Source organism: Scomber scombrus, chromosome 20 (assembly GCF_963691925.1).
Source record: "Scomber scombrus chromosome 20, fScoSco1.1, whole genome shotgun sequence".
NCBI lineage: Eukaryota > Metazoa > Chordata > Actinopteri > Scombriformes > Scombridae > Scomber > Scomber scombrus.
Window position 1 is genome coordinate 24,271,751 of NC_084989.1, and position 15,343 is coordinate 24,287,093.

General features: G+C 45.3%; 1 protein-coding gene across 1 annotated transcript in view; it reads left to right on the forward strand.

Annotated features, from left to right (window-relative positions):
• Nucleotides 1-11,999, forward strand: part of rreb1a (ras responsive element binding protein 1a) — a gene marked incomplete in the record, with an annotated part of 35,942 nt that extends 23,943 nt beyond the window's left edge. Inside the window, 11 exon segments of the mRNA XM_062441259.1 lie at nucleotides 1,328-1,517; nucleotides 1,607-1,879; nucleotides 1,995-2,466; nucleotides 2,569-4,300; nucleotides 4,436-4,629; nucleotides 4,720-4,908; nucleotides 5,691-5,852; nucleotides 6,588-6,746; nucleotides 7,091-7,221; nucleotides 8,057-8,765; nucleotides 8,925-11,999. Of these exon segments, the coding sequence (XP_062297243.1) occupies nucleotides 1,328-1,517; nucleotides 1,607-1,879; nucleotides 1,995-2,466; nucleotides 2,569-4,300; nucleotides 4,436-4,629; nucleotides 4,720-4,908; nucleotides 5,691-5,852; nucleotides 6,588-6,746; nucleotides 7,091-7,221; nucleotides 8,057-8,765; nucleotides 8,925-9,646 (4,933 nt within the window).
• Between the last annotated feature and the right edge of the window lie 3,344 nt (nucleotides 12,000-15,343).

The following is a 15,343-nucleotide window of genomic DNA, read 5'->3' on the forward strand; positions in this document are numbered from 1 at the left end:
GTACTTTACTGTAGTACAGTTTGAGGTACTTATACTTTACTGTAGTACAGTTTGAGGTACTTGTACTTTACTGTAGTACAGTTTGAGGTACTTGTACTTTACTGTAGTACAGTTTGAGGTACTTATACTTTACTGTAGTACAGTTTGAGGTACTTGTACTTTACTGTAGTACAGTTTGAGGTACTTTTACTTTACTGTAGTATAGTTTGAGGTACTTTCACTTTACTGCAGTAAAATACAACACATTGTTAAAGATGGAACCAGACAGCAGTGTGTAGTCGGCTCACATCTCAGATGTCTATGAGTTGTTAACAGCTCCACCAAATACTGATGTTTCCCTCTAAACTTCTCACATGCTTTCATTTCTATAAATGTTGAAATGATCCAATATTTCAGCAACAATCAAAGATTAGAGAAAAAGTCCAAACACTGAAAACACATTTATTAATCAGAACTGAAAGAGTTCAATAACAAACAACAACAGTCTCTTCAAACAGTTTGAACTTTAAACCTGAAACTAAACTCAGAGAACTATCACCACCTAGTGGCCGTTTTCGAAAACTGCACCTTCTTGCACAACATGAGACGAAACACTAAAATAAAGGTTCCATGTGTGAATATTAAAGATTACTGTCTTGTGAAAAATTTTAAATTATAATAAATTAAAGGTTTAACATGGTGAAAAACTTCATTTATTACTTCCTGTGTGTGTTTTTCAACATCTAAACATTGATCAGGCAGTAAAGACATGAACAGATAATCAATTAGAAGAACGTTGAACTAAGAATAAACTAATTATCTCCGGTGTGATCTGATCACTTTAATTGATCTGTACACTATAAAACATCATAATAAATAATTAAACAGCTGCTTTAACACTTCAAAATGATCATTAATGGATTTAAAGTGGAATTTTAATTTGATATATTATATTATTATTTTATTGAATGTAATTTTCTTTTTGTTGCTACAAATATTAATTTGACAGTTAAATTCTTAATTTTAAAAGTTTTTTTTTGCATTACTGTGAATATTTCACTATATCACAATGCACCTGTATGTGTAAATTAGAAAATCACTCTTTTATTAACAGCAAGATGTTGATTAGAAACTACTAGTTTTAGCCAGGTGAGGTTATATTCATAAATAAATGAAACTTGGTACTAAATAAGTGGATTTGGGTAAATGCCATGATCAATAATCAGGAAATTGTTCTTTCTTATTAGGAATTTAATATTTTTCATGTGTTTGAGTCTCTTTTGGTGATTTCTGGTTGGCAACATGTTTATGCTTCATGTGTTAAAATGTTCCTGTCTGTGTTTTCCAGGTGTGATTTCTGCTGCCTTTCTTTCCGAACCCACCGCGGCATGTTGCGCCATAACGCAGGCGTTCATAAGATCCTCCCCCAGGATCCCAGCGGCCGACCCTTCATCCAGAACAACCCCTCCATCCCCACCGGCTTCAACGACCTGGCCTTCATCGACTTCTCCTGCAAGAAGTTTGCTCACATTGCACAGGTACGATTCAGACGCTTCATGTTCCTGCTGAGCCTTTTTTTCTACATCAGGCATCAGTTTTTACACTCGGTTTGTTCGTCTCCGTGCAGGTCTGGTGTGAAACGAACCTCCGCCGCTGCATCAGTAAGTTCCATCGGTTTGTCTGCGAGTGCTGCGACAAGGCGTTCCCGCTTCGCTCCGCCCTCGACCTCCATAAAACCACCGCCCACCACGACAAACCCGCTGCCGACACAGAGGAGCCGGCTGAGGACGGAGCTGCAGAAAACGGCGTTGAGAACGACGGTCAGGAAGCAGCGGAGGACGTCCCGCCTTCTGAGCAGGCCGGCTTCCTGGAGGCTCTGGGTCTACAGCACGTTTCTACGGTAACCTGCGGAAATAAAACCTCACATTCATCTTGTAGATTCTGATTCAAATGTCTCTAAAGATGATCAGAGTTGCTCCTGGAGGTCTGATGATTGAGCTGTTCTTCCTCCTCAGGTGAAGTTTGGTCCGACAGACGATGACATCCATCAGGCCCACCTCGACAGCATCAAGGTGATCCACGTGGAGCCGCCTTGCTCCAGCCTACCCCAGGAGCCCGCCTCAGCCTACCTGTCCGGGGGCCTGGGGCTGACTCTGGGACTGGGTGTGGGGGGGCTGCCAGGCCTCAGCATCCCTCTGCTGGAGGCTGTGGACTCAGCCTCGGCCCTGCAGGGTCTCTCCCAGAGAGACGCCCTCAGCCTGCTGTCCCTGCAGCCCTTCCAGGCCGGCTTCCTCCTGCAGCCTGACGGGGGCGCCGCCACCGCCAGCGCCGCCTCATCGGGAGTCAAACCCGGCGAGGCAGGCGGAGCCGGGATCATGGAGCTTGCAGACATCCAGCAGATCCTCAAAGTAGCGTCTGCAGCACCCAACCAGATGGGACTGACCCTCCCCCCTCTGGCCAAAGCTCCAGGATTTGCTGGAGGTCAAGGTGGGTTCTGACTCATGTTTATCAGACTATCGATATTTAATTATTAATGAACTAATTAATTATCAGTCAGACTTGTTGGCTCATCACTGTTTGTTCCTGCAGGTTCAAGCCAGAGTCAGAAGTCGATGCCTCCGCTGAAGCCCAAACCTCCCATCACCCCTCGCTCCAGCCTCACTGCCACCACCCCTCCCCCCCTCCAGAGCTCCCAGCAGGCCTCACTGGGCTGCATCAGCCCCAGCCTGCCGCCCCCCAACCCCACCCTCTTCAAAACACCCTCCTCATCCTCCTCATCCTCTTCTTCAGCTGGGAACGGAAGCCAGATGGACGCTGAGTGTATGGGTGACGCTCACACGCCTCTGTCTGATTCGCCGCCGGCAGCGTCTACCGCTGTACACGAGGAGGCGGGGCTTAGCGGGAGAAAAGCAGGAACCAAAGGAGGAAACGTGGGGAGCAACGCCGGCTCGGCTAAAGGCTCGTACCCGTGCCGTTACTGTGACCAGGTGTTCGCCTTCTCAGGTGTCCTGCAGGCTCACATGCGCTTCCACCTCGGCATCCTGCCGCACCAGTGCAACATCTGCGACTACGTGGCGCCGGACAAAGCAACGCTGATCCGACACCTGCGGACTCACAGCGGCGAGCGGCCGTATGTCTGCCGCGTCTGCCACTACCCGTTCACTGTCAAGGCCAACTGTGAGCGCCACCTCAGGAAGAAACACGCCAAGACCTCGAGGAAGGACATCGAGAAAAATATAAAGTACGTCACCTCCACCACCACGGGGAACATCGCCACGGCGATCACTGCTACCACGACGACCACCCAGGACACTGAGACGGGCTGCACTGGAGCGGAGACCACATGCCGGTTCTGCGGCGAGGACCTGAAGACCTATCGGGCTCTGCAGATCCACCTGCGCACACACAACGGCTGCCAGAGGAAACCGTTCGAGTGCCGGCGCTGCGGTGCCGCCTTCCTGGCCAAACGCAACTGCATCCACCACCTGCTGAAGCAGCACCCTGAGGTGCAGGAGCGGGAGATCGAGGACCATATCACCACACTGCTGCCAGCCGCCGCCACCGTTGCGACGGTGGCCTCTGCCCGCACCGCTCCGGTGAATGCGATGGCGTTGAACGGGATCAGGCCACTGCAGGTGAAGGTGGAGGAGTTGGCGAACGTGGTTTATCCTACAGAACTGGACCAGCCGCTGGACTTCTCCGCTAAGAGTCGTGGAGCTGGCAGCCAGGCGGGATCTCCTGGGGTCAAACTGGAGAGCGTCTCCCCCAGCTTCGACTGCTCCACCATGGACCAGCCCATCGATCTGTCCATCCCCAGTAAGAGGCAGAGGAGGGAGGGAGCGAGCGCCGGAGAGAAGAGGGAGATAAAGATGGAGCAGAGCTGCAGCAGCATCGAGCAGCAGCACGCTCTGACTCTGACTAAGGAGGAGAAGTCTGCCCTCACCCTGCCACCACTACACCCTCACCCCCAGCTCGGCTGCTACCAACTCCCCCCTGGATCCACCCCTCCCCCCGCCTGCCTCCCCAACCTGACCACCTCTGGGCGACCTCAGCGCCTCAAACCCCTGCTGCCCAAACCTGCCACGTCCACCACCTCCTCGCCCTCCACCGCCCTCAAAGAGCTCCCTCCTCTGGCCTCCATCGCTCAGATCATCCACTCCGTCTCCGGAGCTCCAGACCTGCTGAAGAGAGAAGCCACCTCGCTGGAGAGCAAACCCCAGGCGGCTGCTGCTGTCTCTCAGGCTGATTTGGCCGCAGATGTCCCGGGACCCTCGGCTGGTCCGGAGACACAGAGCGAGGAGACGACTGAGACAACGTCCAGGTATGTTACATAATCACACAACACATGTTTCTGTCTCTCGGCACTTTCACCAACCACAGACAGGCTGCTGCTGCTGCTGCGTTCAGACTTCATTTCATTAAACTTCACCGTGCTTCTCTCCTCTTCTGTGTCCAGTAGGAAGAGGACCAGAAAGAAACCGTCTGGGCTGGCGGCGAAGGAGAAAGCTGTTGTGATCAGCGGCGGCGTCGGCATCGACCTGGAGTCCAGCGGAGAGTTTGCCAGCGTGGAGAAGATGTTAGCCACCACTGACGCCAACAAGTTCAGCACCTACCTGCAGACCGGTGCTGCAGACCTGGCAGGAAAGAGAGGTAACAGGAGGGACAAATAGAAGACAGTTTGATGAAATGACTGCTGAGGAATAGACTGAATTCACCAGAGATGATCTCTCCTGTGAACAGATGATAGAGGAGGAGGAGGGGAGGAGAAGGAGGGAGGAGCAAGGGAGGAGGGAAAGCCGTCGGTGGGTCCTCAGTCCAAAGGGAAGAAGAACGCCTATTCCAACTCTGTCCAGAAGATGACCTGCCCCTTCTGCCCCCGAGTGTTTCCCTGGGCCAGCTCGCTGCAGAGACACATGCTGACACACACCGGTAACACACACACGCACACCGGTAATACACACACAATCACACAGGGTATCTGCAGGTTTTTAAGTCTTCAGAAGAGGTTATACACACTGTAATGGATCCTTCTGTTCATACTGACTATAAAAAGATATTTAAAAGTAGATGTGAAGCTTCAGCAGTCTGAGCTTCATGCCTGAACCCTGCAGGTGAAAGATGTCACTTAAGGGAAAAGTTCACAGTTCTTCAGTAGCGGTGTTCCTCCTGTTCATACTGACTATTAAAAGATGACATCTTTTAATAGTCATCTTCTCCTCCCCTCCTCCTCCTCTATGTGTGTATGAATGGGAGAAATGATTACAGCATTTAATGTTCATTTTTTGTTGAAGATAAACTTCAAATTGAAATGTGCTTTCAATGTAAAGTGATGAAGGACTGTTTCCACAGTGTGTCCACAGAGTCATTTACAACTAATCTTTATAGCATCAGATTCCCTCTTAGTGTTTCCCTGTTGAGCTGTGGTGTAACCATAGTAACACAAAGACTTTGGTACTAAAAACACTGTAACGTTGAAACATAGAAGATGAAGATTTGACTCATTTGGACGCTGAAGCTTCATATTAGCTTCAGATCTACTTACACAAAAGGAGGACTGTGGGTTTAGTCCTCCATCACTTCCATTGTAAACATTATGAAGGATCTTCTAAAACTGACTGTTGTTTTAAGACTCGTCTCATCTCCAGATGGAAGCTGATAAACATGTTGGTCTGATGTTCGTCTCCTCATCTGAATCTTGTCTCTCTCTTCAGGTCAGAAACCGTTCCCCTGTCCTCAGTGCGACGCCTTTTTCTCCACCAAATCCAACTGTGAGCGCCACCTGCTGAGGAAGCACGGCGTGGCCAACAGATCGCTGCGACGCAACGGCTCCCTCACGAAGAAAGACGGAGACGACGGCTCGCACGAGAGTGCAGGTCCGAATCTAAAATATCAAAATTTACATTGTTTAAATGAAGTCATTATTAGTATAAGTCCACTTAAATACACTGTAGGTGATAAAATATGTAATATGTATCATTCTTTTGTGGTTACACCATTTGACATTTCCAGGAGCATTCAGTCTTACTTTTGGTAAAAAATGGTGCAAATGTCATTTCAAATGATATAAAACCAACAAAAATACTAAATGTACATTTTAACAAACCTGATGCTGCTTTTAAATCTAGTTTAACTTATTTATGAATTCATCATCTTACCAACACTTATTATCACTGAGACATTAATAGAAAACTAATGATGATGTACAGTGTGTCCAAACTTACTTTTTACCTAAAGATGAATTAAAGTTAATTCAAATGTTCTTCATGTCTTTCAAAGATTTCCCTTTAATGCAGATCATAGAATCATATTTCCACATGAAGTCCTTCCAGCTGCTGGCTGAGAACTGACTTCACAGGATGTTTCTACCTTCTCATAACTTGAGAATAGTGAGAAAATAAAGTAAATATAATTTGGAGCACAAAGAAAGATCATAACTAACAATATGCGACAGAAAAGAAAGTTTAATGTTTTAGCACGAAGTCAAAATAACATTAGAACAAAGAAAATATCAAAGATAAACAATCCTATTTTCTAGCCTGTCAATCATCTCCTGACTGATGCATGTATTGATCCATGTATTGATTGTATTGATGGTGTGTGTCCTCCAGAGAGTCAGTCAGAGACCGAGCAGGCTTCAGCAGAAGCACACGATCTCTGCAGCAGCCCTGCAGACTCCGGCTGCCCCACCACAGACCAGAGAACCGCCCCCTCGGACCAGCTGGGGTCGGGGTCCGCATCATCAAGCCCCGCCCACAGAGCGAGCCAAGGTTAGTCAGCAAGAAACCAGCCAATCGGTGGGAACGTTACTGACAAAGTAAAAATGATCAACGTAGTTTTAGTTTTGATTTTAATTTCAGTGTCAAAATGAATCTAAACACATACAAAGTAAATACAGAAACATGTGGAGGGAATGAAAAGAAACAGAAGAAATCACACTGGTATAAAGTATCAGGTATTTATGTATATTACAGATGATTTTACACAGAGATAGTTAATTAGAGTTTAATGACAATAGAGATATTTGTAAGTCAGAGTTTGGAGCTTCTTATGATCACTGCGCTGTGTTTAGTACAGATGTTTCCTGACAGATGTTGGTCGTTTTGTGCTGCAGGTTGTAGTCCAGCTGGTGATGGAGAAGATCAGCTGGAGACAGAAAGCACAGAGCAGCCGGAGCAGCAGGGGGCAGCAGAGAGCCGGCCGCTGCAGGAGAAACAGCCTCCGCACAGCAGCAGCAGCACAAAGGTGAGTTCATCTTCTCATCCTGGAAGTGTTTCAAAAATGTCCCAAATGAACATCATACTGCATTGAAGAAGGCTTTAAACTAGCGATTGAGACCATAAACACATTTTGAAAACGTTTACTGAGGTTAGAAATCAAGTGAGAAGTTGGTGAATTCTCCATTGACTTGTATAGAGACGGAAGTCCTTTTGACACCAAAACGGTCGCCCCCTGGTGGCCTTTTGATAGAATGCAGTTTTAAGTTACTTCTGCGTTGGCCTCATTTCAGAGGACCAGAACTCCCCGCCTGGTTAGGACACACACAGGACTACATTAAATATGATATAGTATAAAGAAACATCCAACTGGACTTTGGTTACATTAGAGATAAATAAGCAGGAGACAGAGAGACAGATTAAAAGTCATTTTCATTTCACTCAGTCTGAACATTTTAAGTTTTATAAGCAGCGTCTTTAGGGAGCGAGGCCGTTAAACATCAGATTAGTTTTAGTTTAGTTTGGTTTATTTGCACATAAAAGAAAAACTAAACATAATACGAGAAAAATAATACATACAAACAATAACTAACAAAAAAAGAAATGTGCAGGAGGAGCCAATAAATAAATGAATAAAGAAATACAGACAAATACGTTCAAAAGCTGAACAAACATAAATAAAACTGCAGAATGTCTGTTACCAAGGTGACAGTTTACCATGAATAGAATATGATAGTGATTGTGTTATGCTGTTAATTGAATATAAGCTGTGTGATTTGAGTATTGATTATTATATATATATATATATATATTATTTTATATTATAATGTATTAAATATTTTGGGGTGGGTCTCGTCCTGCAGCTGGAGAGCACAGACGATGACGACTGCCACAGCAACAAGAGTCTGGATCTGAACTTCGGCAAAAAGCTCATCGACTTCAAGCTCTCCACATCCTCCTCCACCTCCGCTCAGGAAGAACAACCATCCCAACCCGCTTCCTCTTCCTCCTCCTCCTCCTCCTCTACCTCTGCTCCTCAAATAGCAATGGAGAGCCCGGAGGAGCAGAAGGAGAGAGGCGGTACAACCTCATCCTCATCCTCCTCTTCCTCCAGCAGCCCCGCGGTGAAGCAGCAGCCGGAGTACAAACACGTGTGTCGAGTTTGTAAGAAGAGTTTCCGTTACGCCACCACCCTCGCTCGCCACGAGAGGGCGCACCTCTCCGAGGAGACGCAGACGCCGGCAGCGGCGGAGGAGGAAACCTCGCCGGTGAAAGAGGAGGAGACGGAGAGCAAACCCACAGAGGAGGAGAAAGAAGAAGAAGAGGAGCAGAAGGAGATGGAGGCAGACGAAGGAGGAGTGAAGGGAGGCGATAGCGAAGACAGCGGCGAGTCGGAGGAGGAAGAGAAGGAGAAGGAGGAGCGCAGCGATGAGGAGGCGTCAGAACCAAAGAGTTTAGAAGGAGAAACGTCAGGAGGAGGACGAGTGGACAAGAGGAAGAAGATCTGCAACGTCTGTGGGAAACGTTTCTGGTCTCTGCAGGACCTGACCAGACACATGAGGTCACACACAGGTAATTAATCTATATAAACCTATCTATATTTTTACTTATTTTTTATTTACTATTCATTTAAATTAATTCCATTTTTATTCTCCTGTATATTTATTATTTAATTCCGTATTAATTATTCTAATCTGTGGTTTTGACGTGTCTGCTCTGTGTGTCCTGCAGGTGAGCGACCCTACCAGTGTCAAACCTGTGAGCGCACCTTCACCCTGAAGCACAGCCTGGTTCGCCACCAAAGGATCCACCTGAAACCCCGCGGAGCAGACGGCTCCTCCGCAGCCAACGACGACGCCGTCAGCGAGGACGGAGACTCCTGCACCCCGACCCCGACCTCCACCTGCCCGCCGTCCGAGAACGAGAGCGAGTGCGGCAGCGGCACCGCGGGGGGCAAGGACCTGGAGGAGGCTGAGGAGCGAGGGGAGGAAGGCGACGGTTCGGACTCCGTCTCGCCGGAGGAGCAAAGCCCGACGAAAGCGGCGGAGTCTGAGTTTGAGTCGGAGCTCGAGAGCCAGACGTCAGCGGAGCCACAAGCGGCCGCCGTCACCACTGACCAACCAGAAGAAGAATCTGAACTCTCTGAGACGCCGGCCCCCACCCCCGCCCCCGCCGACGCGTCCCCCAGCCAACAAGCTACTGACACAAAGACTAAAGACGCAGCAGGCGACGACTCCTCAACCAGCGACCCAACGCCTAACTCAAACATCTCCAAAGACCCCTCTCCTCCTCCTTCCTCTTCCTCCTCCTCCTCCTCCTCCTCTCCACCCGAGGAGCCAGCGACAGCCGCCCCTGCAGAGGGCTTCATCCAGGGGCTGCTGGAGATCCACGCCAAGCCCCCCCTGGAGCACATCCTGCCCAACGGAGAGCCTCCTCTGGTCGGGGTCGACTGAGGAGAAACTCCTCCTGGCTGTCTAAACCAACGTCACCACAGTGCCATACGACAGAAACACGCTCCACCATATACGATGATGGTGGTGATGATGATGCAAAAACCAGCCCGGAAAACTTTTTGATAGAAAGAAAGACGAACCTCGTTTTCTTGAAGTGCCTTACTACTAGTCCTACTTCTAAGAGATGTTTTTTTGCTATATCTTTATCTGCATTATTACGGAGGATGGATCTAATTTTTATAGCTTTTTATGATGACAATGATTTGCATTACTATGTTTTTTGTTTTTTTTTGTGCGGGGAATCTATATTTCAGCAATAAGAAAATAAAGTTACGATTTATTATTGTTCTAGATTCTGTTTGAGAATTGATGATCAACTTTAGACGGTGACAGAGATGGACTGTCTGGTGTCTGCGTTTATTCTTCTGTATTTAAATCACAGCTGGGCTCCAGGCACACACACAAACAAACAGAGACGAATCCAATGTTTAAAATTTTGAACCAGCTGTCGATTTAAAAGCAAAAACTATAACCGGGGTGAGGGGCTGGGTGGAGGGATGGGGGGGGGTTGTCTTGACTTGTCTGCCAACCTATTGCGGCTTTCCAAAATTCACCAGCCACCTTCCCCCCCCTGTTTGAGCAGCCGTTTAGATGTTTTTTTTTTAAAGATTTAAACGTAGCTGAAGGTTTTGGCTTGGAGGCCCGCCGGGATAAACGGAGACGTCACCAGCGTTTGGGGCCGATGGTGGCTGCTCATCTCCCACTATGTGTTGACTTTTTTTGTAACTGGAAAAACATGGCAGACCCGGTACCTTGTCACGGTGCCTTTATTTTTTACTGCACCGCCGCCGCCGCCAATCCCACCGTGTCTCAGCTGGTTCAGAAAAAAAAACACACAAAAAAACACTCAAGAACTCGTCAACGTCACATCAGATTTCTGTGTGAAAAGGAAACTCTGAAAGGGCAGATATAGTGTTTTTGTTCTCCATGTTTTGTTTTTTTTAAACCCATCACACTATTGATCCCAAGCCACCCTGTGAGTTGGTTTTTGTGTGTTAAATAATTTCTCATTCATAATCATTCTCAGTTGATTCCATGTGTGTACAGAGTTGAAACGTGGCTCGTGATGCTAGAGTATTTTCTGTTTATTTGCGTGTGTGCGATTATCAGTGATATTTAGGTGTAGGGAGGGGATTTTTTTTTTTTTATATATAACTGAACAAATCAAAATTTTTGTTGTGTCAGAATGTGTGAGACTCCCACCTGTCTGTCATCTTAGCCCTCCCGCCCCCTAGTGTTCATGTAGGGTTCATTACAGGCCCTCTGGTGTGCTAACATTGTCGCTATCGGCTGACCCAGGTTCAGTTTACCTCAACTTCTGCTTTTAACTGCAACCATTAAAAACAACAACAGGAGTGCAGCTCTGTAGGCAACCTTTTAAAAATCCTATGTCTTCCTGATCAGGGCTAGCAAGACTAATTCTTCGCAAGCCCGGTTTCCACTGTGGGCCAAATCAGAGCTAACAAACGCTAGCACGTCCAGAGCTAATGAAGGCTAACAACAGTCTAGTAATAGAAATGGCAAGGGCTATCGCTAGCAATGAGCCTTAACACACACACATAGCAGAAAAACAGCGCTAACTTATTAGCATAGTCACCACAAACCTCTAAAAAGGAGTTGTTAGTCTGTGTTCTGGTGTGGCTAAACAGATATTAACCCCAGGGCTAACAGACCAGACAAGTTAATGATAACTAATCTGTTATTTCTTGCTTTGCTTCAGTGAACCTTTAAAATATCAACCAGACGACACCAAGCAAGTTAACCAAGCCAAGGCTTCGTAAAGTTGGTTAAAAGCATTTCTAGGTGATAGCAGGTTTAGCTAGTCTCTTCCCAGTATTATAGCCGAATCTTTGAGTTGGCCCCCTGGAACACCTTTATCACTCATCCCTCTTTTTCCTGTTGGTTTCTATCCAGAGACAAACAGACCTGCTCGACATATCCTTCAGTTGTTCTTTAGAAACGGCTCAAACCGAACGGTCGTATCATCTCTGAGGTCGTTATTTAGCGTTGGAGACAATCAGATGTGGTTTTTTGTTTGTTTTTGTTTTTGTTTTTCTTTCTTCAAATGATGGAATGAACGTCGGGCTAAACGTATGAAACTTTTAGAGTTAAAACCCCTTCAGTTTAATCTCAGTGTGCTTTCCAGAAGGAGCTAGATGACGAGGTGAAAGGGATGGATGGATGGATGGATGGATGGATGGATGGATGAAAGGACAGACAAAGAGAGATGGATCGATGGGTAGGTTGGGGGGTTGAGAACTGTATTTCCCTGCTGCACACACAACACACAAGTAAAAGGGCTACACCCCCCCCCCCCCCCGCTTATATCCCCCTCACACCAACCTAACCAGACATTTCCTTATTGATCCTGTAATCACAACCAGAGGGACGGGTAGTGTGTATGTGTTTGTTTGTTTGTTTTTGTTTTTCCTTTTTTCGTGTGAAGATGAATATAGCTAATTTTTCTTCTTGTACATTTTCGTCTCTTTGTTTTTTTATATATATAAATATATATCAAGCAACCTCATAAGCAAAACAAATCGAACCTCAGTGGCTCATAACGGAACTGTAAAGCAACGACGGTCGGTCATTTAAGTCGGTCAAAAAAAAAGAAAGAAAGAAAGAAAAGAAAATAGTGATCAACTGCAACTGGACTGACTGGCTGACTGACTGGATGCTGCTGTGAACTGGCACTAACAGCTTCCAAAACTACTACTACTTCTACTACTAGTACTACTACAGTGGAATATCGCGACACAATCAAGAGAGAAAGAGAGTGAGAGATCCCCCCCCCCCCCCCCCCCTCCTAGTTTATCTTAATATTTTGTATGTCACACTCAAACTCGTAATCCCTAACCAACACCTGATAATGTCATTGAACATATCACACTGTAAATTATGAACTAATATCAAATCAATTGACAGTGAAGGTTTGGAGGAAGCATCTAAGATACGGTATGAATATGATATAAAGGTTCAGGAGTTTTGAGTCCCAGCACTTGTTTCTGATGTTAAGATTAAACTAATTTCCCCAAACCCCAGCTATAATTTCAGAATTTAATCAGTATATTTAATTTAGAGCAGCTTTACAACGTCCAAATGTCCAAAGTGTGTGTTTTCTTGCTTCAGCATTTCCTTGCTCCCTGATTACTGACGTCTTAACACCTCCTCGTAAAATACACCAGTGAACGTTACGGAGAAACTGAAGTTGTAATATAGTCGTCCTATTGCAGAATGATCTATGTGATGAAAAAGCTTTGTCCAAATGTTTTTGGGGGGGATGGGAGGGTTCAGGTTTGGAGATTTGCACAGGGGCAAGAAATGTCGATTTTGGTCTAAATCAAACAAGACTGTCAATCTCTAAATTCCCTTCTTCCTACTCAGTTGTTCCAAACTGTGAACGATGATGTGTCGGGAAAATTTGGACTTTTAACTCTTCCAGTCGCTAAAACCCCTCAGTGAATAGATATATATATATATAATATTTGAGTCTTTTTGCAGTTGTTGTACCTCTAGCAGCTACTCTATTAAGACCCAGTCACACCAGAAAGCAGCACAGCAAAGTTCACCCTCAGTAAAATATACAGAACTAAAAGCCTGGTGAAGTAGTGACTATCAACTGAGATTACTTGAGACGTTATTGTTACCATTGACCATCGTAATTGAGTTAAAGTGCTTCAGTAGCTTCCTTCATTTTGGTCAGCACTATTTAGACGGCTAACCATTGGTCAAAACTGAACCTGATGTTAAAGCTTAGCCCAGTATTGAGTCCACTGATCGCAATGATTCTTCTTCTTCTAGAAATTAATGGATTTTGCTTTGAAGTGTCACCATTTTTTAAAAAGACTGGTGTGACCAGGCCTTTACGCTCCCGTCCTCCCAAAGTCCACAAAGACAGAAGAAAATCTGATTTAAATCAACAAAATCTGAAGCAAAAACCTACAGGAACACTCCCATCTGCTGGTGAAAGCAGGCTACTACTGAACTGCTGATCTGCCAAGAGCTGGTCTTTGGTGTCAAGTAAATCTGGGTGATACCAACTGGTGTTAAAGACCAGTCAGAAGACATTTTAACACATGAGTAAATAATGAAAATCATGATGGCCGAATTCTATCGATCTGCTTCGGTTCCAGAGTCCTGGTTATAGCACATACTGGTTTACAGGGACACTTGTACAGAACAGAGCCTGATTAGTGACACCTGTGCTTTCCCCTACGATGACCAGTCAAAAGTGGGTCTCACCCTTCACAGACAATCTGCAGAAGTTGTTTTCATGTCATACTTAAGTCATAATTACTAAAAAAAACTTAGTTGGAATAACTGCTTTTTGATTACTTTTGAGTTTTTATGTTGTTTTGATTTTCATATCAGTGAAGGGATTCTCTCTCTTTCTCTCTCTGAACTGTTTTATGTTTTGTTAGCTCTAGATCTGTATACCCCTCTCCCTCGGGAATTCATGTATGCCTGACTGTGTGTGTGTGTGTGTGTGTGTGTGTGTGTGTGTGTGTGCACGGCCATAAGAATACTGGACTTCCATTCGAATGCACATGGACTGTTTTTAATGTATTTATTTGGAGCCCAGGTGTGTGTGTGTTTGTGTTTGTGTGTGTGTGTGTGTGTGTCAGTGTGAGTTAGTTTCTACAATGACTTGAGAAGAAGCCATGTATTAAATATATCACATTTATGCTGCAGAACTGTTTTGAGGAACTGATGGTTTGTGTTGTGGACTTAACCGGCTTGCCATAGGGTGCGGTGGGCCGGGGTGCGAATCGGACTAGCAATAAGAATCCCTCTGAATCCAAAAGCTTTATGTAGATCTCCTGTATATGAGTTGAGAACAGACTGTGTGGGTCTATTGGTTCTGTTTATTTTTAGTTTGGCTGAGAAATGATTTTTGTTGTGTAATTTTTTTTTCTTCATGACATATAAATACGTATAAAACTGTGAAAATCCATTTTGTTCAGTTAAAGGGTGAGTTTTAGGCTAGGTTTTTTTTTTTTTTTTGCATGTTAATCTAATTTGTTCAATTATGGATGATTTCTCCTTTCTCCATCTCTTGGGCTATACACAAACATAAAATATACATGAATCTCGCTCTCAGGGTCTTTCACAAATCCATTATTCGAAATACTTCATGTTCTTATTTCCTGAGTTGCAACTTGTTCTTTCCAAGTCCTGATTATTTTGTCTTTTTAAAAAAAAAAAAAAGATTCAGAACTGTCAATCACTACATTTAGCACTTGACTGTGAACTCGTCATCACCTAACAGAAAAGATGAAAGATGTTGAATTTTGGTGTTTTATAACCCAATTATTGTTGACATGTTTGTTCTGTTCTCCCCTCTCACATGGACATTTGGTTTAAAAAGCCTTTTTGTTTTTTTGTTGATTTTTGCTTTGGTCTAACATTCATGTGGAACTTTCTGTCCTGGTCAAAGGGAACGTCATAGAGGAGCTTTAAACACAAACTCCGCTATCAAACACATACATAAAGATGCTGGACCTCAATCCGAAAGCATTAACACACAATCATCTGGATCATTTCTGTGATTGTGTCTCCATCCTTCCATCCCCTCGTCTGTGTCCCCCCCCCCCCCCCCCCCCCCCGTTAGTAAAACATGAGTGTTTCACAAAGTCA